Source organism: Muntiacus reevesi, chromosome 18, assembly GCF_963930625.1.
Source record: "Muntiacus reevesi chromosome 18, mMunRee1.1, whole genome shotgun sequence".
NCBI classification, from domain to species: Eukaryota; Metazoa; Chordata; class Mammalia; order Artiodactyla; family Cervidae; genus Muntiacus; species Muntiacus reevesi.
In genome coordinates, this window is record NC_089266.1 from 59,794,646 (window position 1) to 59,819,399 (window position 24,754).

General features: G+C 40.0%; 1 protein-coding gene across 1 annotated transcript in view; it reads left to right on the forward strand.

Annotated features, from left to right (window-relative positions):
* The first annotated feature begins 2,176 nt into the window (after window positions 1-2,176).
* The window catches only part of CA10 (carbonic anhydrase 10), a 791,801-nt gene continuing 769,223 nt past the window's right edge, over window positions 2,177-24,754 (forward strand). The window contains exon 1 of the mRNA XM_065909950.1: window positions 2,177-2,302. Within this exon, the coding sequence (XP_065766022.1) occupies window positions 2,242-2,302 (61 nt within the window). The 5' untranslated portion in view covers window positions 2,177-2,241. The remainder of the gene's footprint in view (window positions 2,303-24,754) is intronic.

Sequence of the window (24,754 nt, forward strand, 5' to 3'; positions counted from 1 at the left end):
GTCTTTGTTTTGTGTCCATCCGCGCTCCTGCAAAATCTCCAAACGTCATAGTTTGCAATCTGAACAAGAACGCAGAGAAATCCGAGATGTTTTCAGGGATTTCCCCTTCACTGTCCTCTTCTTCAGTACTCCCAAAGTGGTGAGTCTGGGGTTTTCTCAGACCTCTATAGCAGCCATAGAGGCAATACAACTCTGCACTTTTTTTTTTTTTTTCCTCTTGTTGCCAGCCTTCTCAAGGAAACAGTCCCGAGCCCAGGGTCTCCTTCCGACCCCTTTGCATCTACACCGCGAGCTGTTGACCGGAAGCAAGTCCTTTCCTGGCGGCGGAGGGGACCTTCTGCGGAACAGCGTGAGGCTCCGGCCACAGCCTCCGCCTGGGCGGCTGCTGGCGCTCCTGCCGCCCCCACTTCCCCGAGGCCTAGAGGAGCGGAGCCCTAGGCGTGTGTGAGTGCGCGCTCGCGCGGTTGGTGCGGGAAAATCTGAAGCCGCTGCTGAGTATTGCTGGCAGTGATCTGAAGCCCAGCAAAAGCCTGTAAAGCACTTGAGCTTTCCGAAAGAAAAACAGAATAAACGAAAGAAAAGAAGCGAAGCTCGTTCTCCTAGAGCCCGGGTTTCCGATAGTGCTGTATCTTCCTGGAGCTAGGCAGAGGCGTGTTTGGCAGCGGCCACTGCCCGCACCCGGGCTTGGAAAGACGGGTTTTCCCCGTTTCAGGAGGAGGGAGGTGAGGGACTTGCAGGACCTGGTCTAGAAGCCGGCAGAGAGAACTCCGGGGTAAGTACTGTTCTGGCACCGGAGCGGAAAGGGGGCAGGAGGAGGTGGGCAGGAGAGGGACAGGAGAGAGGGAACGGAATGAATTATGCAAAGAAAAAAAAAAAATCCCCAATACTCCACAGCGGAGGGAGCGCAGCGCAGCGCAGCACTCGCAAGATGAGCCCGCCCGTGTCCCCCGCGCCTCAGCCGCTGGCGCAAAGTTCTTTTTAAGGAGAGGGAAAATCTCCCCAGATCCTGTAGTGACAGCAGCCGCCAGGGCGGGGCAGAATGAGGGGCTGCGGCTCGGCGCTGGGCCTGGGCGGCCGCGCTGCCCCAAAACCCGAAGCCCAGCGCTCCCGTCCTCATGGCCGCGTTAGGCCTCGCCTTCCCTCCGCGCCCTCCTGCCTCCGCCCCGAGCGGCCGGCGGCCGGGGTGACGCTGGGCCCGGGCTCGGCGAGACTGCTCACCTGGCCGAGCCCCTCTCCCGTCCCCCCCGCCCCCGCCCGCCGCCTCCCCGCGGAATCGGGAGGCGCCGGGATCCGTAGACGAGGAAATAACGACCCCTGCAGTTGCATTGCGGAAAATCGCGGCAGCGGCGGTAGCGGCGCTAGTCGCGGACCATGGAAGCGAGGGAACTGGAGGTTCTGGGGAGACCAGAAAAATAGGAGAGGGACAGCAGGCGCGCGCGCCGTGGGAAGCCCGTGAGCTCGCGAGGCCAGCGGGGAGCCAGCCCCCCACTGCCCCCGCTCCGCGCCCTGGAGGGTCGCTCGAGCCGGGCTCCGAGGCGGCACGCTGCGCGCAGACTGGGGCGGCAGGAAGGGTCTGCGGAGGCGGCAGGCGGCCGGCAGTCTCGGGCAGTAACCCCTGCCTCTCTTTCTGTCCCTCCGTATGCTGTGTCTGCGTCCCTCTGGCACCCGGGAGCAGGAGGAGAACGGCGCGGCGCGGAGCAGCCACCCTCTGACCATGCCCCGGTGAGGGGGGCGGACTTCGAGGGCAACTCGTCGCGGACTGCCGGGGCTTAGCCCGCAAACTGCGAGCGGCCAGGGACCCGGAACTGCGCGGCACGGCCCGGCGGGGGGCTATCGTCTATGTCTTCTTGGGAAGCCAGGCCGATCGGGGTCTCGTTTTTGCAGGAAGAGCCCGGAGCTGGTGCATTCGGGTGGCTGCTGCCGCCGCTGCTAGTGCTATTTCCGCCGCCTGTGCAAGGAGCAGAGACCGGTGAGCAAGGAGACCTCCCGGGCAGCGAGACATCGGTCATGTGTCAGCACGTCTGGGGCGCACATCCGTCGAGCCCGAGGGGAAATTTGCTGGAACAGTTCAAACTGCGATATTGATCTTGGGGGTGACGGTCCCTGGCCGACTATCCGGTGGAAGTGCGAGTGTGCGCTCGCTAGGAAGTGTGCGTGTGTGCATGTGTGTGTTCCTTGTGGGGCTCCCCCTTCCCCCCCTGTTTTCACGTCGAGTGATGCACTTGGAATGAGAATCAGAGGATGGAAATAGTCTGGGAGGTGCTTTTTCTTCTTCAAGCCAATTTCATCGTCTGCATATCAGGTATGGGACGCGTGCTGGAGTCACAGGCGGGTCCGGGTTATGTTGTGGTCTTTGGAATGTATGGGGCTTTATTGTGTGTAGACAATTAAGTAGCCTTGCGGCGTGATACGGAAGAGGGATGGTGGCAGAGACCCTTTCAGCTCTGTGGGTTTACTGCCTTAGGAATTAGAAAGCTTCTAAACCCAGGTGTGTGTGTGTGTGTGTGTGTGTCGGAGGTAATATCTGTATGGAGTCCTGGAACATTGTAGGGGTGGAGAGATAAGAAAGAAGAGGCAGACTGGTGTTGATTTTCAACTGTTTTCCTGGTTGAGAACTCTGACAAGGAAATATGAGCCTTGGCAACCCCTGCTGCCTTCCTTTGGCTTTCAAAGTTCCCAAACTAGATGGTTCCTGGTTGAAAAAAAAATAGATGCAGAGCCCTGCCCTAATATCTAGGCACTTTCAGGAGACTGCAGGAGCGTTTGGGGACTGGAGAGTGCCAGCAGGAACCAAAAGGATGTAGATATACTCCATGCCTTCCCCAAATACATCAGAACCACCCCCATATAAAAGCAAAATCTATCTGAAACAACACAGTATCATAAATACCCCCTTTAAATCATGAGTTTTTCTGATTTCCAGTGGTAAGGATGTACTTACTGGCTCAGACTTACAGACATCAGGCTACTGGTGCCAGTGTGTGGATTTAGGAGCTAGTGGGAAGCCAGGGCATTGAAATGATTAAGGCAGAGCTTGTGCCTGGCTCTGTGTGTGAGCATGAGTGTGTGTGTGTATGTGTGTGTGTGTGTGTGTTGGGAAGGATTTTGATATCCAGTGTTCTTGTCAGTGCAGGAAGTTGAGGGTATGGTGTGGAGATACAAGAAAAAGCTCCAGGCTAAGCAGTATTTCCCCGTTCGGTTCAGTGCCTCCTCCCACTGACAGTGTCCACACCATTTCTTTCACATTTATCATTTAAGTACCCAGGGTAAAGCCTGTTTGCAGTATTCCCCTCTGCCTGCATCCCTCTGCAGAATTGGGGACTCAGCCAACTTCCCATGAAGTCAACAGAAGAGGAGAACAGAAACCCTGCCTTTGTGAGCAGGCCTATTTGAGCAGGATTAGGATGGAGGGACATGTTTCCTTTATCTTTGTTAGGCTCAGCCAGTCCCCACCCTTTAAATCAGACCTGCTTCTGGATGTTAAAAAATCCTTGTCCGCCCTCATTCTGGATCCAGTTCCAAATAGTCAGGACTGGAATGGGGGATCTTTTATTTTAAATCATTCTGTTTGGGGCTTGGCTATCGTTGTTAGAAATTTGCCTCTATAAACTTTAGAGATATGTTGTATACCTAGAAGACAAAAGTGCCCTGGGGTCACTCCCAATCCTCTACTCTTTTATGCATCCTACCTGTATGAGGAAACATTTCCAGGTGACCTGTAAAGGTTTGTATCAGTCCTATATCCAGGGATAGACGAGGTGGCATCTTACAAGGCCACATTTTACATCTTTCTCTTCTACATCTCTTTAAAGTTTCTCTCTTTTCTCCGTGTTATTTCACTAGTTATAGCCTTTTCCTGCCTCTTTCTTGCATCATAAATGATTTTCAAATCAGACAAATTGAGTTCCTTTAAGATTTACAAAAGGTTAACACTCAAGCTCTGGACCTCCCCATCTTTTGTCCCTCCTCTGCATTTGGGTGGGCCAGCACAGCAGGGAACCAGCTGAGAATGAGTCTGTTCTTAGCTTCCAAAAGAGGCATTAGTGAAATATTTGTCACAGCTATACTAGATTTGGTGTATCAGCAGCTAAATTATATAAATAGAAACTATTTCCAACCCAGGAGAGTTGCTGTGTAGTATGTGGCCTTTGACATGCATTTATTAAATTATCATTGTTATGTAATGAGAAAATAAAAGTATCAGCAAAATTGCTAACTATTAGCTTAGCATTCCTAAGGCTAACTGGAATGCCTAGTTAGGATCAGCATTAGTTTGCTCTCTATGAAGACATTTAGGGAGAGATACAACATTATGGACTCTCTATTTATACACTCATAAACTTAACTTAAGGTCATTCTTTCTCTAAAACCAAAGTGGCCTCCTCCCTCTGTAAGAAGAATAGAGGTGCTCATTCAGTGATGTCCATGTATGTCACAGTTCTCATTAATAATTTATTCATGACTCATATTTGCCACCGTTTGGGAGACTTTGTTTCCCATCTGGCAGCCCTAAGAGGAATGCAATGCACTAAGGTTAAATAATTGGCTCAGGGAGGGTTTAGTGGGCTTTTATCATTTCTGTTTCTGTGATTTGCAGTCTTAATTTAATCATGAATGAGCTTTACTGAAAAGAATGTAAGCGTGTGTTCATAGAACCTACTAAATCTTAAATCTGAAAACAAGTTTTTTGTAAAGCACCTCTCTACCATCTTGGGATCAATTGCCCTGCTTAATAAATGGGTACTAATTGTAACTGAGTTATAGCTATGTTTGTTACATTTGTAGGGTTGGCTTCCTTACTGAGGAGTACCAGAGTAGAAGAGGCCAGCAAAAGTCTGCAGTGTAAACATTCTGCAAAAGGGAAATTTTGGAAGTAAATTTGGCCTATAGAAAGTATATTGACTGAATTTAGGTTGGCTTTCAGGAATGCTCTGGAATTTTGTAACTTATTGTTTCCCTTGCCAAAGGTTCCTACCCTCAGGAGTTTCCCTGGTGGCTCAGATGATAGAGGATGCCTATAATTCAGGAGGGTTTGAGCCATCCCTGGGTTGAGAAGATCCCCTGGAGAAGGAACTGGCTACCCAAACCAGTTATTCTTTTTTTTTTTTTTGTCTTTTAAAAATAAAATTTTTATTCAATTTAGTATGATTTTCCTTTTATCTGAGACTCTGTTATTCTTTTTTTTTTTTTTTCATTTATTTGCTTGAAGAATTCCATGGACAGAGGACTCTGGCAAGCTAGATCCATGGGGTTGCAAAGAGGCAGACCTGACTGGGTGACTAACACTTTCCCTTTTCCTACCCTCATCCTTTCCCAGCTCCCAAATTAAAAGTACACCCAAAGGAATTTTCTCCCTAGGTCTATGTGTCTGTGTTGTTTAAAATACAGACACCTGGGCTTGTATGTTTCATGGCTTTGCATTAATCACTTTGTTACGATGAAACTGAGTAAATGGGAGGTCTGCTAGCTAGCTTAGCCAGCTTTAGTTAGCTGCTGGGGACATAGCATGTGTACCTTCCATTTGAGAGAATTTGGTTACTTCAGGACAGCACAGCTAGTCTGAAGAGGGAATGTCATGATCTGGGAGTTCTTGGGTCTGTATGTTTGGCTGACATCTCATTTTACTGAAAATGTCAGGCGGCCAAGATTTGTGGAGATGAGAGAGAGAGAGAGAGAATATTTCCTCTTGCTAGCAAGAACACTATTCCCTTCTTACAAATGCAGCTCAGATCAGTGAGAATGAATACTTAGCAGCATCAGGAGAGAATTTTCTGGTCCAAAGAGAGCTGTCTGATTTAATTCGTGTTGAACATCCTACTTTTCTATATATAACTATATATAACTTTAGTTCCTTGTCAGTTTATTCATAATAACTGCAATAGTAATTAGAATTATGTGATACTTTCACATGTATAATGCAATATTGCACATATTTTAACTCATCTAGTATCAAAATTTATAGGGTGATTTTATAAATGAGGCAACCAAAACCCACAGAAGTTCAGCTTGAAGAATTCACACACAGTTCTGAGTCAAAATTCAATATATCATTCATGTTTTGGCATAAGATTTCTTTTAAAGTTTTCATTATTATTATTTTTTTTATTTTGATATCTCCAATTGAATGAGTAAATCATGTTAAACGGAGGTAAGGCTTAGAGAGTTTCAAACTGGAATTTTAGGGCGATCGCAGTCTATATCTAGAATTAAGATAGTGTTTGTGATGCACGTGACTCTGTCATTCAAACAGAGTGACAAACTGTTACCCATTTGCCTCCAGTGTCTTATGATCAGCAATACCTGAAAGAAATGAATATTTCATACATTCTCCCCTAATCTGAAAGTTAAATGGTTTCACATCAATGTGAATATGTAGAAAGGGATAGTAGTATATATCCCATGTTTGTCATATAGATTAAATTAGATAATATGGTCAGTGATTTTCACTTAGCATAGTGTCTCAGGCATATTAAGTTTGCAATAATATAATTTTGCCTGCAAACTTTGCGTGGGTTTGTGAGGAATAAATAGAATCTTTACCTTCATCCCTTAAGCTGTTTAAAAGCAAACAACAACAATAAAACTCTAAAAACAAACATTAGCTAGTGCATTTTGTAATATTGAGTACAAATCCTACTTTCAGTGAGGTGTTGGCTTGAAATGTCTCTTAATTTTCTTTCTCATGTAAATAAGACTGGTAACATTGGGCTTTGGTACACAGTTATGAGTGTGACCCACTTTATTCGTGTGAGCCCAATATTGAGATGAGGCTTGGAAATCACTGGGAGCAATGCAGTGCTTATTCCCAGGGGAGCAACAGCATTTTTTTTTCCCCTTCTTTCTGCTTCTAAATTATAGCTCAACATAGACTCAACTTTAAAGTGTTTCCAAAATGGCAAACTGTATATGCCGTCAATATGATTTGTAATAGACAATCCAATTAAATATGAAAAAGATAAAGAATCTGATGACCTTCTTGGCAATACATTTTCTTTAAATTCAGTTTCCCATGTGGTGTCTTATAGTCACAGATACCATAAATGAATGGCAGATACCATAAGTGCGACTCTCTTGGCAGTGAGATGAGAGATTTCCTGAGTAATACATCCTTGGTGTGTTGGGGGAGGGTGAAGAATTATCAATGTCAAAAAACATTTTATTGGGTGGGAAGAGGGAGTTTTATTGCCATCCTAGACAGTCACACTTACTATTTCAACTTTTCACCTTAACTAAGCATTATATATGTAAGCCTGAGGTGTAGGTCGGGAAGAGATCTAGGCCCATAAATGTATATGGTAGCAGGCCGTATTTTAAAGAATATGGCAGTTTGAAGACCCACCCTGCAATCAAACTCTGCCTTAATTACCTCTATGACTTTTGGCAATTCTCTTAGCCTCTTAGAGTCTCTGTTTCCTCATTTGTGAAATGAAAAGTTCTGTCTTCTTTGCCTATTTCAAAAAATTGTTGAGGGGAACATCAAAGAGTGATCTTGAATGTTCTTTGTGTTATACCAATGTAAAGTATCTGTGTCTTTACCATATTATGCTTAAAATAGAGTTATAAAAGTAGAGATATACACATATAATGTAGAGTGATATAAAAAATATGAAGAATGCTTATGCAAGCAGTGTCATAATGCACAAAATGTATTGTGATATAAAGCAGTATGAATAATGTCTAATTATTTGCTAGAGCACATTAATGCTGTCTATGTGAGAAGGTCAGACTTGAAGGCAAAAGAGAATATTAAATAGGTGTTAGAGGTCTGGACAGAAAAGTTAGAGGGAACTGTATCATCAAAAGGAGACAAATAGGAATGAGTAAGATATACAGTGGAGAATGTCTCAAATGGAAAAAGGATTCACTTCAGGAGATACTCAGAAGTTGGGAGGAGTCCACTTAGGGAGCTGTTGAATTGAGAGAATATGGAGTGCCCTAATATATTTAATTTATTGGTGATTTTATTTTCTCTTTTGGATCTTTACATGAATTCAATGGATTGAACTTGGTTAAGATTTGGGGGAGAGAGAGAGGAAGGAGAGTAAGTAGTGCCAGAAAGGAATTAGCGATGAGTCTTAAAGGAAGCTTAAGCGTTGACTTGGAAGATTTTTACTGATTGACCAGGAGTGTGATAGGGGAGGAATCATCATAGGAAACAACATTAGCAAAGGCGGGGTAATCAGATAAGACATGATGAATTCAGGGGACTGTGAAGAGGTGAGTATGGCAATAAGTAGAGGGTGAAGTATGATGGATGAGGCTGAGATAGAAGAGGATTTAAGAAATCTGATTCTAATAATAATAATGCTTTACATATAATAGTAGTAGAAATTACCCTTGTGTCTCTCTGTGCAAGGAGAGCAGCTTTTAAAGGAGGGTAAGTTCTCAGGAATGTAGGTCTAGTTTATACCTTTCTCTTCTTTAGCAATAGACCTGTCAGGGTTAAAGCTTTTGGCTTTAGTCCAGCTATGCTCTGCTTTTACGAAATCATGAATTATTTTCCAGTATTGTCTCTAGTTCCCCGTAGCTTCCCAGAAGTTTTTTGATATCTCAGATTTAGACTACAGAATTTATCTCCTCACTTAGTTTGTATTCACATATTTCTACCCTAAGAAAAAGAGCCAGGACGCTATTGGCTAACCCTAGATTTTGCAGTGTGGCAACTTCATCTTATTCCCTTTGACAATTGAATCGTTCCTGTTACTCTTTTGTTTTCATCTTGTGTAATCTTAAGCAAGACTAAAAGACTTCTCGCATGTGAAGGTGGTGTGGGGAGCTGTGAATGCTAAGAAATGGTCTGGGGTTGCCTTCAAGATAAAAGCAAGATTGAGCTGGTAATGAGGTAGCCAGTATTTGGGTTTGATTTCATTTGCATTAAGGTGCCTTCAGGATAGAAGTGGAAAGATCTTCAGTGGTTGTAAAGGAGACAGCCTACAAATGCCTTTTCCTCCTGATCTGGGAGAGGTGGGGTCTTTTTCATAGTAAATGGAGAATTAATCTTTAACTTCATCTAATACTTCATGCCCAGAGGCTGAAGGGGCTGAGAATAGGAAATGAAGCCTGTGACTTTCAGGTGAATTTTCCAGATCCAAATCCTGCTGGCTTCACAACACATTTGACAAGAAGGCCACAGTTGGAGTAAACATGTTAACTGAAGGATATGAGTCAACATATTCCTCTTTTGCTGCTCCCTCCTCCTGCCATAAACACAAGCAAGCTTTCACCCTCAAGACAAATAATTTTGATGGCAGACTTATTGACTGAATACAGGGCATTCCTCCTTCATGATATTAGAATAATATAAATACCTCATAGGATTCTTAAAAAGGACAAATATAGGTACATGTTTGTGGGAGGATTTTCTCCCACCCTGAAGGAATTTAATGTGGTGGTTCATTAGTCTCACAAATGCTAATAAATGCCTCCTATGAGTGAGGCACTGGGCCAGACAAAAATATAGTAAGCTAAACAGCTTTGCCCTCATATAATGTATATTTGATGATGCACATTTTTCCCCTTTGCTCAACCTGGGGCTTGGCATTTTAGTAGATACTCAATAATGAATGTTTGAATTGGTACATAGATGAATAACAAGGATTGATTTAGAATAACTTTCCTTGCTTCACAGGACACTGGGGAACACGATTGAGATCTTGTATGGAGGTTAAGAGTGAGGGAAAATGAAGAAGACACCTCTGTTAGCTGCCCTCTTGCTTCTTAACTGTATGCAGTCAGAACTGGAACTTTTTCAAGGAGCAACTTATTGGATAGTTTTTTATTTCCTTCTCAGACTCAACTCTTTATCTGCATTAAAGACACCAGTGTTAGTTGGGACACTTAACTGTTGTTTAAAATGTCTTTTTGCACCTTTGTGTTCTGAGACACCAGTAATATTAGACTTGAACTAAGGATCCATGGGTACATTGTTCTTTCTCCATGCTTCTCTGTTCCTGTTAAAGTGAAGTGAAGGTCGCTCAGTCATGTCCTACTCTTTGCGACAGTGCATGGAATTCTCCAGGTCGGGATACTGGAGTGGGCAGCCGTTCCCTTCTCCAGGGGATCTTTCCAACCCAGGGATTGAATCCAGGTCTCCTGCATTACAGGCGGGTTCTTTACTGACTGGGAAGCCCAGACTACTAAGGATTGCTAAAGATATGGTTGTTTTCTCACTTGGTCCCAGCTTGAGAGAAGCCAGCACTTGAGAAGGCTCAGTGTTAGCAACGAAGTAGAGTGCTTTAGGTGAAAAGCCTATCCACTCTTTAGTCTTCACGCTGAGCAATACAGGAAACTGGCTTCTAAGGTGTTTTCAATCTTCTGTCAGAAAACTTTACTTCCCCTGCGGCCTTTTGTAACAGAATTGTGATGCCCAGTGGTTCTTAATCCTGGAGGGGAGCCAGGAGCCTAGAAATTGAATGAACATAATGGATTTGCTGTTCTTGGCTGATCATTCTGCCTATGATTTCCTAGTAGCTCTTCATAACTATGAGGAAATGATCAGTTGGACGGTTTGTTATTTGTTTGCTTGTTAATTTGATTATAGAAAAAATAGGAGGAGGATATAGAAAAAAAGGCCCCTACTGTTTTTTTTTTTTTTTTTTTCATTTATTTTTATTAGTTGGAGGCTAATTACTTTACAATATTGTAGTGATTTTTGCCATACACTGACATGAATCAGCCATGGATCCACATGTGTTCCCCATCCCGATCCCCCTCCCCCCTCCCTCCCCATCCCATCCCTCTGGGTCTTCCCAGTGCACCAGCCCTGAGCACTTATCTCATGCATCCAACTTGGGTTGGTGATCTGTTTCACCCTTGATAGTTTACTTGTTTTGATGCTATTCTCTCAGAACATCCCACCCTTGCCTTCTCCCACAGAGTCCCAAAGTCTTTTCTGTACATCTGTGTCTCTTTTTCTGTTTTGCATATAGGGTTATTGTTACCATCTTTTTAAATTCCGTATATATGTGTTAGTATACTGTATTGGTCTTTATCTTTCTGGCTTACTTCACTCTGTATAATGGGCTCCAGTTTCATCCATCTCATTAGAACTGATTCAAATGAATTCTTTTTAACGGTTGAGTAATATTCCATGGTGTATATGTACCATAGCTTCCTTATCCATTCATCTGCTGATGGGCATCTAGGTTGCTTCCATGTCCTGGCTATTATAAACAGTGCTGCTATGAACATTGGGGTGCATGTGTCTCTTTCAAATCTAGTTTCCTTGGGGTGTATACCCAGGAGTGGGATTGCTGGGTCATGTGGCAATTCTATTTCCAGTTTTTTAAGGAATCTCCACACTGTTCTCCATAGTGGCTATACTAGTTTGCATTCCCACCAACAGTGTAAGAGGGTTCCCTTTTCTCCACACCCTCTCCAGCATTTATTGCTTGCAGACTTTTGGATAGCAGTCTTAGAAAGGCCCCTACTGTTAATCTTGCAGTAGATATATTAAACTTATACTGAGAGTTAGAAAGAGGCATCTATGAATAATAAATGTCTGTTGTGTGGCCTGAGTCTGAATAAAAAATACTGTCTTGCAATACACAGTAATGATACCAGCTCTAAGTAACTTGCATCTTACAGAATGAAATATGTAGTAGTAAAGTCATTATTTTGTGTTATCTCTAACAGGGTCCTTCCCCGTTTTCCACTTTGGTGAAGACGTTCTTTGTGGTTTTAGTTTGTGTCTTTGAAGTTCTGTGTTGTAGTGGCTAAATGAGTGCATGCTTAGTCAGTCAGTCAGTCGTGTCCAACTCTTTGTGACTACATTGACTGTAGCCTGCCAGGCTCCTCTGTCCATGGGAATTCTGCAGGCAAGAATACTGGAGTGGGTTGCTAGGCCCTCCTCCAGGGGATCTTCCCAATCCAAGGGTCAATCCCAGGTCTCCCACTTTGCAGGCAGATGTTCTGCTGTCTGAGCCACCAGGGAAGCCTGGCTAAATGAGCGTCCTGTGCAGTTAAAATAGTACATAAGTTACTGAGCTCGGTATGTGCCATATCTAAAGGTAAAATATGTTGAACAAGTTAAAAATCAGAGTTTTATTTATGCATTTGCTGTTTAGGCTAATTGTGTGTCCAGTTGAAATGCTCCTTCTTGATCATTGCTCCTTATGAGCAAGGGACTGTTTGTGCAAGTGTTTTAGTGTTACAAACATGAATGATACTAGAAGTCATTGAGGTAATTTTAATGCTATGTATGATACAACACTAGTATCAAACAAAATTTAGGAAAACAAACTGTTTCTTCATAGGCTAAATTTTTAATTTCCCAAAGTTTGCAGTTATAAATTTTTCCCTTAAAGCTTTGTACTTAAAAAACAAAAACAAACAAACAAACAAAAACTGCATTATATCTTAAGTATTCCCCTGTGTTGCTATTCTAGTTGTGTTAGTTCAGGAAATTTTGTGTTCAGTAAGCCCAACAATCTCAGAAACATAATACGGCATAAGCTCACCTCCTGCTTATGTTAATTATCTAACTGGTGTCTGTGTGTGTGTGTGTGTGTGTGTGTGTGTGTGTGTGTGTGTGTGTGTGTGTGAAAGAGAGAGAGAGAGAGAATAGGGCCTTGGTGTAGAGGGAGAAGATAAAAGAGAAGAAATCCTGTTTGTGTAGTGACTTGGGAGTTTCAAGGCTGATAGTCTCTGCAGTCTTCAAGACATGGCTTCCAGTGTTGTTCTCAGCATCAACATTAATAATTTGAAAAAGATTGAGGAGGGGGATCATGGGAGAGGTGTTTATGAGCCTGACAGAAAAACTGTATACCTCATGTCTGTCAGTCACATGACAGTATCTTATTGCAAAAGAAACTGGAAATTGCAGGCTAGTCTTGGGTCCAGGAATAAAGAGAAAGATTTGGTGAACAGCTGGCTAACATTTGCCACTTTAACATTTATGATTTTCTTTGTAATAGTTTTGTAATAATTTATTCATCTAAAGTAGCATTGTTTATATTGATCTTTTCCCTATATTTGAGCACCTATGTTGTTCTAGTTTTAACATTCTGGGCATATGTTTTTATGTCTATAGATATTTATTTCTATTGAAATATTTCCATAAATAATCCCAGTATTGTGGTTATGGGGTAAAAGAATACTGTTTTTTTGTGTTTTTACCATACTACAGGCAGATGTTGGAACAAGGAAGTTAGTTGCAAAGACTTGATTGTTTCAGGAAAGGTACCTTCCTTTGGAGGACAGCAGGAATCTACCTGGCAGGTTACCTCATTAGTGCTGACTAGGAAATTCCAGTGGAGAAGGAAATGGCAGCCCACTCCAGTATTCTTGCCTGGAGAATCCCATGGACAGAGGAGCCTGGCGGGCTACAACCCATAGGGTCACAAAGAGTCAGACACGACTGAGTGACTGATCACACAGGAAATTCCAAAGTGACTGGTTAAGATAATATTTCTAGGAGGCTGTAACTGCAGTTAGGTTAGGTCTTAATTTGGTGACAGGAGCCTTAGCATAAATAACTCCATTTTGAGCCTCTTGTTTCTTTTTTGACAGGTGATTTTGATAATGGTCCATCCCCAGAAAGTATTACGCAAAAACTGTGAATAGCCATGGCATTCAAGATTGATATTTTTGCTTAATGTCAGATCAGACAGGAAACCAGGGTTAAGGACAAGCAAATATCTCTTCTGAGTCCAGAGATTTGAGCCTTCTTGAGTATTGTTCCTAGAGCACGTTTTAATACATTATTGGGAAGAATGACTCAGTTGATTTTCAAAAAAGATTATTGGGATGGAATTAGGACATGCTTTGTTTAGTTTTTGTTTTTCCACTGTGTTGTGTTGTGAAAGAAGTAGTTTTAATTGTCTGAATACCAGTTTTCTCCTTTTAAGCAAGGATACTGAACTGGGTAATTTCTAGGTCCCTTTCCAACTTGGAAATTTTTTACTGTTATGAAACTTTTAAGAAAATTATCAAAGTTTGCTGTCGATGCTAAATTTTTCTAGTTTTTGAAATATCATGACAGCAAAATTACAGGAAGAATTTTGGAGCTTGTAGATAAGCAGAAAAGTGGGAAGTGACTTTTGAGATGAGCAAGTGTAAGGATAAGATATAATAAAAAACTAACCCAAACTGTATTTGTAGTTAGCTGATCTTGTACCTCTCTAGTAAGGCCCTGAGAAAGAGTTAAGGGGTCGTCATTGACTGCTTCATAAAAGCATTTACTGAAAACCTTGGGGGAGGGTCCTATATATTATAGTTTTAAGAATTTTATCTCAACTCTGCTATTTCTCATCGTGTGACATTAAGAAATATCTTAAAATCTCTAACTGAGAGCGTAACGGGCAGAAACGCCACAGGTCCCCAAGCAGCAGGAGGAAATAAACTGTTAAGTGACAGATTTTTTTTTTTGTTTTCCTTCTCTACCCAAAATTAAAAGAGGCTTATTTAATTGTGTTGACCACACCTGGTTCTGCCTTGAGTTAACCAATGCATTTTTCTTATATTAATGAAACTATGTATTTGCTTTGTAATTTGTCTTTCTTCAAAATAGTACCACCTAAGACTAATATTTTTCTTTTCTCAAACTTGGGACTGATAATGGCTCAACAAGACAGTATTCTTGTCAGTTGTTTTATTGCTGTGGGATAACACACTTTGTGCCATCCTATTTCGAAAGAAAGTTGCATATTGTGAGAGAGGGGCCTGATGAAACTTCTTCAGCCTTGAGGTGTCTCATCTGATTAATAGCGCTCTAACAGACGTAAAACACCTTGCTAAAAACTAGCAAGGAAGCACTGTTTCTGTCCCCTTCTGATGTCTATGTCAGAAGCTTTCCCCATCTCTATTATACTTTAATAAAACTTTGCCGCACAAAAAGCTCCAAGTGATGAAGCCTCGTCTCTGATCCCGGATCGAAATCCTCTCCTCCAGAGGTCACGAATCTCAGCTTGACACATGGCTCGCAGCAGCAGCCTTTCATAACTAATCCTTAGTGTCCTTTTTTGTTAACTGGAGATAATAACAACTGTCTTTGGAGTTAAGGGAGACAAATTTTAAAATGCAGCATAGTGCTTGACATGTGTACTTGATAAATGGTGGGTTTTGTATTGTTGTAGCTGAAGCTAAAAGAAGAAAGACATGTTGGGCAAAATTAGAAAGGAATTTGGTATATCATGTAAAACAAGAGGGTTAAATGAGCCAATTCATGTGAAAGTGTTTAGCTCAATGCCTGGCCATAACACATATTCAGTTAAGGTTGGTTGAATCTGATTCTCTAGGGGAAGCTAGGATGTTTGGGGAATATTTTAGAGATTATAAGAAAGAAGACCATCATGACTTTTTCATAAAATTATCTTCAGAGATAATTTACTGAGTCTGGCCGACATTTTTCTTTAATAATTAAAAAAAATTAATGATGCATTTTCATTTTACAACTAGAGCTTAGACTTATCAAGGCCTCTAATATAAGCATATGGTCTCATGTCACTCAGTAAATACTCACCATTCACAACAATGAAGTAAACAAAATCCTGATTCAAAAATGTGCTCATAGTTTCTATTTATATGTTTTTTCACCAGAGCAATAAAGATATGAGGCATTATGATCCAATCCATTTATGATAAAATATATAATATTTATATGTTCTAAAACTGTCACTCATTTGTTTTTACTAGAATCTCCTTGCTGTCTTTTCTTTTCCTTATTTTGTCTGGCCAGCTTCTTACAGGCATTAATACACTCATGGTAGTTTTTTCAATAGATCTTCAACATGAAAAGATCATTTTAATTTATGTTCCTATTCACATAAGAGAATGATTTTTAAAATAATAATTAAATGCTAGACCATTTGTCAGATTGCAACATGGTTCCTTTTCAAATGTACTGTTCTGAGAATTTAAACAAAAGGCATAAAAGGAAAACCAAAAAAGAAATAGGACAGATGACAAATGCTATAATGATGTTAAGTAAAAGCAAGCAAACTATGACCCAAGTGTGCCAGTCTCTAGGGAGCATTTTGAGTGTTTGGATTTTTTCTGGGATTTTTTTCCCCAATCACTTTGGTAGAGGCTGGATTACAATTGAGAATGCAGAGATTAATGACCTGTTTTGACTAATCCACTAAGCCTCTACGCTTATTTCTCTTAAGTTGATTGAATTTAGAGAAGCCAAAGATAGGCCCAAACCAGCTACCCTGATATTAGATCCCAGTGAATTAATGGGTCTTAATAACTGTAAGTACATATAACCAAGAATCATGGCACCTTCATGTAGTCACTTTTGCATTGGGAAACTGCTTGACTATTTATTTAGTAGAGTAGATTCCAGTGTGTTATTTCATAATTTTTTTTTAAGAGAACCTCTTTAACATGATTGAATTTAAAATAATTCAATTTTAATTAATTTGGAGAATGAGAAATGAAGCAGATCACCTGAAATCACATAAATTGAATGCAAGTGTTTTTAACAGTTTATTACTCTTTAGGTTTTATTTGTAAGCATTTTTACTTATTTGAAATTGTATACTTGAGTAAAAAGTAAACTGCTATACTTGAGTAAAAAGTCATGTGAGATAAATATATTGTTTGTGTGCACTGAAGCAAGGTACGTCTAAAATGTAGACAAAAACAATGTGAAAATAATTATGTAGTGAGATGGATAGATATGACATTGATTTAAAAATCACAAACTTATGCTAAATTAGTAAGCTCAGATTGGCTGAAATTTGAATAGAATTTAAATTTCTACATCTTTCATTTGAATCTGTTGCTTTTGGAAAAAAATGCTTAGTAGGAAGACAAAAAGATGAGGAAGGTAATATAGTGTTGGGGATTTTGAGTAGGAGAAACATTCTGAAGAGATGGTTTAAAAATGAGATTTTTAAAATATTTTGTTGGAAATACAATATGTTTGAATGCACTGAGAAGCCATGTAGGAGAATAATTAAAAGCTTACAGACAGATAGACTTACATTTAAACCCATACTCTGCTTCTTCTAAGCTGGATGGCTTTGTGTAAGTTAAATTCTTCTGCATCTCAATTTTCTAATCTGCAAAATTGGGATAAAAATAACCACCTTTGTGACTTTATAAGTGCTAAGTGATATATGATAGTAAAGCACTTAGCTTATTACTATCAGTTTATAACATATCATTGTTGTTATCACATAACAATGGCTTAATAAGTGTGACTCGGTAACATGACATTCATAATATGTAAGATGCAGCCAGTCTCATTGTCATTCTAAAGGAAGAAGATTCTTTGAGTTACCTGCTTTGAAGGGAACCTTGTACTAGGAGCTCAGAGATCCTCAATACCTCCCACTAACTCTACAAAAGAGTTCACATTGTTAAAATTGGACGTGTGATACTCCATAAACCCCTTCCAACTTTGCTCCAGTCTGCTAGCTCACTATTTTGTGAATACATTTTATGCATACTTGCCCATGACTTTGTTCTTTGTTGTGTTTCTCTACCGGATTTTCACTCACCTTAAACATACCCATCTCACAAGTAGTCTCCTTTTCTGTGAATGCTGTTGTGATCAGTCCAGTTAACAGTGGTCTCTTGGTTCTCTACACCCCATCGGCTTTTATCGATGCTAATGCTGCTTGTCACTGAATTTTCTTCCTCATCGGTTTCAAATGGAAAACTCATTGTGATCTAGTTTCATCTGTTCTGCTTGTATATCTTGTTCCTAATTCTAGCAATTGGCTGGGTTTTACTCTGTAATCTGTAATGATTGTTATGAGATTATCTGTAGATATTCCAAGTAATATCTGTTGATCTAAGTTTCATTTTTTCTTTCCCAGCCTACCTAGTCCCAGTTCAGGACAGGGCTCATCAAACAGTAGTCAGTAGGCCAAATCTGGCCCACCATCTAATTTTGTAAACAAAGTTTTCTTGGAGCATAGCCATGCTCATTCATTTGTGCATTGTCTGTGACTGCTTTTATACCATAGCCAACAGAGTTGAGCAGTTGCAACAGAGAGTGAAATGCCTAAAGTATTTGCTATGTGGCCCTTTACAGAAAAAGTCTGCAACCTCTATTGCAAACCGTTAAGGCTTTTCTTCAGTGAGACCATTTTCCTCATTGAAAGATTGGCTCAATTTTATTTTTTAATTTTTATTTTATATTGGAACATACTTGATTAACAATGTTGTATTGGTTTTGTGTGTACAACAAAGTTATTCAGTTATACACATGCATGTAGCTATTCTTTTTCAAATTCTTTTCCTATTTAGATTATTATAGAATATAGAGCAGAGTTCCCAGTGCTATACAGTAGGTACTTCTTGGTTATCTATTTTGAGTATAGTAGTGTATAAATCCCAAACTCCCAATGTGTCCCTCCTCCCACCCTTCCTCCCTGGTACCCATAAATTCATCCTCTAAATCTGTGAGTCTCTTTCTGTTTTGCAAATAATTTCTTTTGTATAATTTTTTAAAAATTTCATATATGAACAGTCATGTAATATTTTTCTCAGTCTGACTTACTTCACTTTCCATCTGTCTGTGTCTCTAGACCTGAAGTAGGTCTCTTGTAGGCAGCACGTATACTGGTCTTGTCTTTGTATATATTCAGCCAGTCTGCATTTTTCGGTTGGAACATTTAATCCACTTACACTTAAGGTAATTATAAATATGTATGCTCTTTTTGCCATTTTCTTAATTGTTTTGGCTTCGTTTTTGTAGGTCTTTTTTCTTCCCTTCTTTCATTCTCTTTTCTTGTGATTTGATGACTAACTTATGTGTTGTGTTCAGATTTCATTTTCTGTTTCTTGTGTGTATCAATGGTAGATTTTCAATTTGCGGTTACCATGATGTTTTGATTTAGCAGTCCATATGTGAACAATATTGTTTTAAGTTGCTGGTCTTTTAATTTTCAATGCATATCCAATATCTTATATTTGTGCTCTCCTCTTCTCACAATTGCTGGTTTTGATATATTTCATGCAGATGATTTTCTACCTTTTTGATTGTTTGCCTTTGCTGGTGAGCTTTTCCATTCCTAATTTTCTTGTTTCTACTAGTAGCCATTTCTGCTTAGAGAAGTGACTTTAGCATTTGTTGCAAAGCTTGTCAGGTGATGTTGAATTCTCTTAGTTTTGGTTTGTCTATAAACCTTTAATTTCTCTGTTGAATTTGAATGAGACCCTTGCTGGGTAGAGTATCCTTTTTTTTAAAAATTACTTTAATTGGAGGCTAATGACTTCCCAATATTGTTGTGGTTGTTGCCACACATCAACGTGAATCAGCCATTGGTGTACATATATTGCACCATCCTGAATCCCCTCCCACATCTTTCCCCACTCCATCCCTCTGGATTGTCCCAGAGCACCAGCTTTGAGTGCCCTGCTTCATTCATTGAACTTGCACTAGTAATCTATTGTACATATGGTAATATACATGTTTCAATATTATCCTCTCATATTGTCCTACCTTCACATTCTCCCAGGTAATCCAAAAGTCTCTTCTTTACATCTGTGTCTCTTTTGCAGTCTTGCATATAGGGTCGTCATTACCGTCTTTCTAAATTCCATATATTTGCATTAATATACTGTATTGGCATTTCTTTCTCTGGCTTACTTCACTCTGTGTAATAGGCTTCAGTTTCATCCACTTCATTGGAACTGAGTCAAATGTGTTCTTTTTTATACCTGAGTAAAAATTGATGCTTTTGAACTTAGTGTTGGAGAAGGCTCTTGAGAGTCCCTTGGACTGCAAGGAGATCCAACCAGTCCATCCTAATGGAGATCAGTCCTGGGTGTTCATTGGAAGGACTGATGCTGAAGCTGAAACTCCAGTACTTTGACCACCTCATGTGAAGAGTTGACTCATTGGAAAAGACCCTGATGCTGGGAGGGATTGGGGGCAGAAGGAGAAGGGGACGACAGAAGATGAGATGGCTGGATGGCATCACCGACTCGCTGGACATGAGTTTGGGTGGACTCTGGGAGTTGGTCATGGACAGGGAGTCCTGGCGTGCTTCGGTTCATGGGGTCACAAATAGTCGGACACGACTGAGCGACTGAACTGAACTGAACTGAATATTTCATTGTGTGTATTGACCACAACTTCCTTATCCATTTGTCTGCCAGTGAACATCTAGATTGCTTCCATGTCCTAACTATTATAAACAGTGCTGCGAGGAACACGTGTCTCTTTCAATTCTGGTTTCCTCTGTGTGTAAACCCAGCTGTGGGATTGATGGGTCATATGGCAGTTCTATTTCCAGTTTTTTAAGGAATCTCCACACTGTTCTCCATAATGGCTGTTCTAGTTTGCATTCCCACCAACAGTGTAAGAGGGTTCCCTTTTCTCTACACCCTCTTCAGTATTTATTGTTAGTACACTCTTTGGTGGCAGCCATTCTGACCGGCATGAGATGGTACCTCATTGTGGTTTTGATTTGCATTTCTCTGATAATGAGTGATATTGAGCATCCTTTCATGTGTTTGTTAGCCATCTGTATGTCTTCTTTGGAGAAATGTCTGTTTAGTTCTTTGACCCATTTTTTAATTGGGTCATTTATTTTTTTGGTATTGAGCTGTATGAGCTGTTTGTATATTTTTGAGATTAATTATTTGTCAGTTGCTTCATTTGCTCATATTTTTCCCATTCTGAAGGCTGCCTTTTCACATTGCTCATAGTTTCCTTCATTGTGCAAAAGCTTTTAAGTTTACTTAGGTCCTATTTTTTATTTTTCTTTTTATTTAAATTTCTCTGGGAAGTGGGTCATAGAGGATCTTGCTATAATTTATGTCAGAGGGTGTTCTGCCTATGTTTTCCTCTAAGAGTTTCATAGTTTCTGATACTACATTTAGATCTTTAATCCATTTTGAGCTAATTTTTTTGTATATTTACTATATTCATTGATTAGCTCTAGTAATTTTCTGGTGGTATCTTTAGGGTCTCTGTAGAGGATCAGGTCAAGTGAGAGTTTTACTTCTTTTCCAATCTGGATTCCTTTTATTTCTTTTTCTTCTCTGATTGCTGTAGCTAGGACTTCCAAAACTATGTTGAATAGTGTTGCTGAAAGTGGGCACCACTTTCTTGTTCCTGATTTTAGAGGAAATGCTTTCAGTTTTTCACCATTGAGGATAATATTTGCTGTGGGTTTGTTGGATATGGCCTTCATTATGATGAGGTATATTTCTTTTATGCCTGCGTTCTGGAACATTTTTATCAGATCTGGGTGTTGAATTTTGTCAAAGGCTTTCTCTGCCTTTATTGAGATAATCATATGTTTTTTATTTTTCAATCTGTTAATATGGTATCACATTGATTGATTGTGAATATTGAAGAATCCTTCCATCCTTGGGATAAAGCCTACTTGGTCATGGTGCCTATCTTTTTAATATGTTTTTGGATTCTGTTTGCTAGAATTTTGTTGCAGATTTTTGCATCTCTGTTTATCAGTGCTATTGGCCTGTAGTTTTCTTTTTTCGTGTGTGGCATCTTTGTCTGGTTTTGGTATTAGGAATATGTTAGTCTCATAGGATGTGTTTGGGTGTTTACCTTCCTCTTCAGTTTTCTGGAAGAATTTGAGTAGGATAGGTGTTAGCTCTTCTCTAAATTTTTGGTATAACTCACCTGTGAAGCCATCTGGACCTGGGGTTTTGTTTTTTGGAAGATTTTTTATTACAGCTTTGATTTCTATGCTTGTGATGTATCTGTTAAGATTTTCTTTCTTCCTGGTTCATTTTTGGAAGGTTATACTTTTCTAGGAATTCGTCCATTTCTTCCATGTTGTCCATTTTATTCGCATATAAGTGCTCATAGTAGTCTCTTATGGTCTTTGGCCGCTCTGTGTTGGGTATTGTGATTTCTCTATTTTTGTTTCTAATTTTATTGACTTGATTCTTATCACTTTTTTTCTTGATGAGCCTGATAATGGTTTGTCTATTTTATTTATCGTCTCAAAGAGCCAGCTTTTAACTTGTTGATTTTTGCTGTAGTCTCCTTAGTTTCTTTTTCATTTATTTCTGCTCTCATTTTTATGATTTCCTTCCTTTTACTAATTTTGTGTTTCCTATTTTCTTCTTTTTCTAGTTGGTTTAGATGTAAAGTTAGGTTGTTATTTGATGTTTCTCTTTTGTCTTGAGGTAGGCTTGTATTGGTGTGAATCTTCCTCTTAGCACTGCTTTTACTGAATTCCCTAGGTTTTGGGTTGTTGTGTTTTCATTTTTATTAGTTTCTATGCATATTTTTATTTCCTTTTTAATTTCTTCCATGATCTGTTGGTTATTCAGGAATGTGTTGTTTAGCCTCCATATGTTTGTATTTTTAATAGTTTTTTTTTTTTTTTTTTCCCTCTAGTTGACATCTAATCTCTCTGCATTGTGATCAGAAAAGATGCTTGAAATGGTTTCAACTTTTAAAAATTTACCAAGGCTACATTTATGGCCTAGGATGTGATCTATCCTGGAGAATGTCCCAAGTGCACTGAAAATAAAGGTGAATTCCATTGTTTTTGAGTGAAATTCCCTATAGGTATCAGTTAGGTCTAATTGGTCCATTGTGTCATTTAAAGCTGGTGTTTCCTTGCTAGTTTTCTGTTTGGTCGATCTATCCATAGGTGTGAGTTGGGTATTCGTGTGTCCCACTATTATTGTGTTGCTGTTAATGTCCCCTTTCATACTTGTTAGAATTTGCCTTACATATTGAGGTGCTCTTACGTTGGATGTATAAATATTTATAATAGTTACACATCTTCTTCTTGGATTGATCCTTTGATCATTATGTCATGCTCTAATGTTCAGTGCTCTTATGTTGGGTGCATCAATATTTATAATTGTTATATCTTCTTCTTGGATTGATCCTTTGATCATTATGTCATATCCTTCTTTTTCTCTTATCACAGTCATTATTTCAAAGTCATTTTGTCTGATATGAGCATTGCTACTCCTGCTTTCTTTTGGCCCCCCCTTTTCATGTGCTTCCCTCATAGCTTGGTTGGTAAAGAATCCGCCTGAAATGCACGAGACCCTGGTTCAATTTCTGGGTCAGGAAGATCCACTGGAGAAGGGATTGGCTACCCACTCCAGTATTCTTGGGTTCCATTGTGGCTCAGCTGATAAAGAATCTACCTGCAATGTGGGAGACCTGGCTTTAATCCCTGGGTTGGGAAGATCCCCTGGAGAAGGGAAAGGCTACCCATTCCAGTATTCTGACCTGGAGAATTCCATGGACTGTATAGGGCATGGGGTTACAAAGAGTTGGACATGACTGAGTGACTTTCACTTCACTTGCGTGGATTACATATTTTCCAGCCCTTCACTTTCAGTCTGTATGTGTCCCCAGGTTTGAGGTGGGTCTCTTGTAGACAGCATATACAGAAGTGTTGTTTTTGTAGCCATTCAGTCTTTTGGTTGGCACATTTAACCCATTTAGATTAAGGTAATTATTGATAAGTGTGATCCCATTACCATTTACTTTGTTATTTTGGGTTCATTTTTATAAGCCTTTCCTGTGTTTCCTGTCTAGAGAAGATCATTTAGCATTTGTTGAAAATCTGATTTGGCAGTGCTGAATTCTCTCAGCTTTTGCTTGTCTGTAAAACTTTTAGTTTCTCCTTCATATCTGAATGAGATCCTTGCTGGGTAGAGTAATCTTGGTTGTAGGTTTTTATCTTTCATCACTTTAAGAATGTTCTGCCATTGCCTTCTGGCCTGAAGAGTTTCTACTGAAAGATCAGCTTTTATCCTTATGGGGATCTCCTTGTGTGTTATTTGTTGCTTTTCCCTTGCTGCTTTTAATATTTGATCTTTGTGTTTGATCTTTGTTAGTTTGATTAATATGTGTCTTGGGGTGTTTTGCCTTGGGTTCATCCTGTTTGGGACTCTCTGGGTTTCTTGGACTTGGGTAACTATTTCCTTCCCCATATTAGGTAAGTTTTTGACTATTATCTCCTCCAGTAATTTCTCATGCCCTTTCTTCTTGTCTTCTCTGGGACACTTATGATTTGAATGTTGGGACATTTAACATTGTCCCAGAGGTCTCTGAGGTTATCCTCATTTCTTTATATTCTTTTTTCCTCTCTGTTTCATTTGTTCCCATCTTTCTATGTTCCATTTCACTTATCCTCTCTTCTGCTTGAGTTATTCTACTCTTGGTTCTCTTCAGAGTGTTTTGATCTTAGTTATTGCATTGTTTATTATTGATTTGACTCTTCTTTATTTCTTCTAGGTCCTTGTTAAGTATTTCTTGCATCTTCTTAATCCTTGTTTCTAGGCTATTTATCTGTAATTCTATTTTTTTTTTTTTTTTTTTAAATTAAGATTTTGGGTCATCTTTACTATCATTATTCTGAATTCTTTTTCAGGTAGACTCTGTATCTCCTCTTCTTTTGTTTGGTTTGGGGGGTTTTTATCATGTTCCTTCACCTGCTGAATATTTCTCTGCCTTTTCATTTTGTTTAGATCGCTGTGTTTGGGGTGCCCTTTATGCAGTCTTGAAGTTTGTAGTTCCTCTTAATTGTGGAGTCTGCTCTCTTTGGGTGGAGTTGGACTAATGGCTTGGTAAGATTTCCTTGTTGGGGGAGCTTGTGTCTGTTTTCTGGTGGGTGGAACTGGATCTCTTCTCTCTGGAGTGCAGTGAAATATCCAGTAGTAAATTCTGGGGTGCCCTTGGGTTTAACATGGATTTGGACAGGCCATCTTTTAATGTTCATGTCTGTGTTCCTGTTTTGTTAGAGAATTAGCGTGGTGTGTTTTCTCTGGATCTTGTTGGATCTTGGGTCGAGCTTGGTTTCATTGTAGGTGTGAAGACTTTTGGGTGAGCTCTTGTCTATTA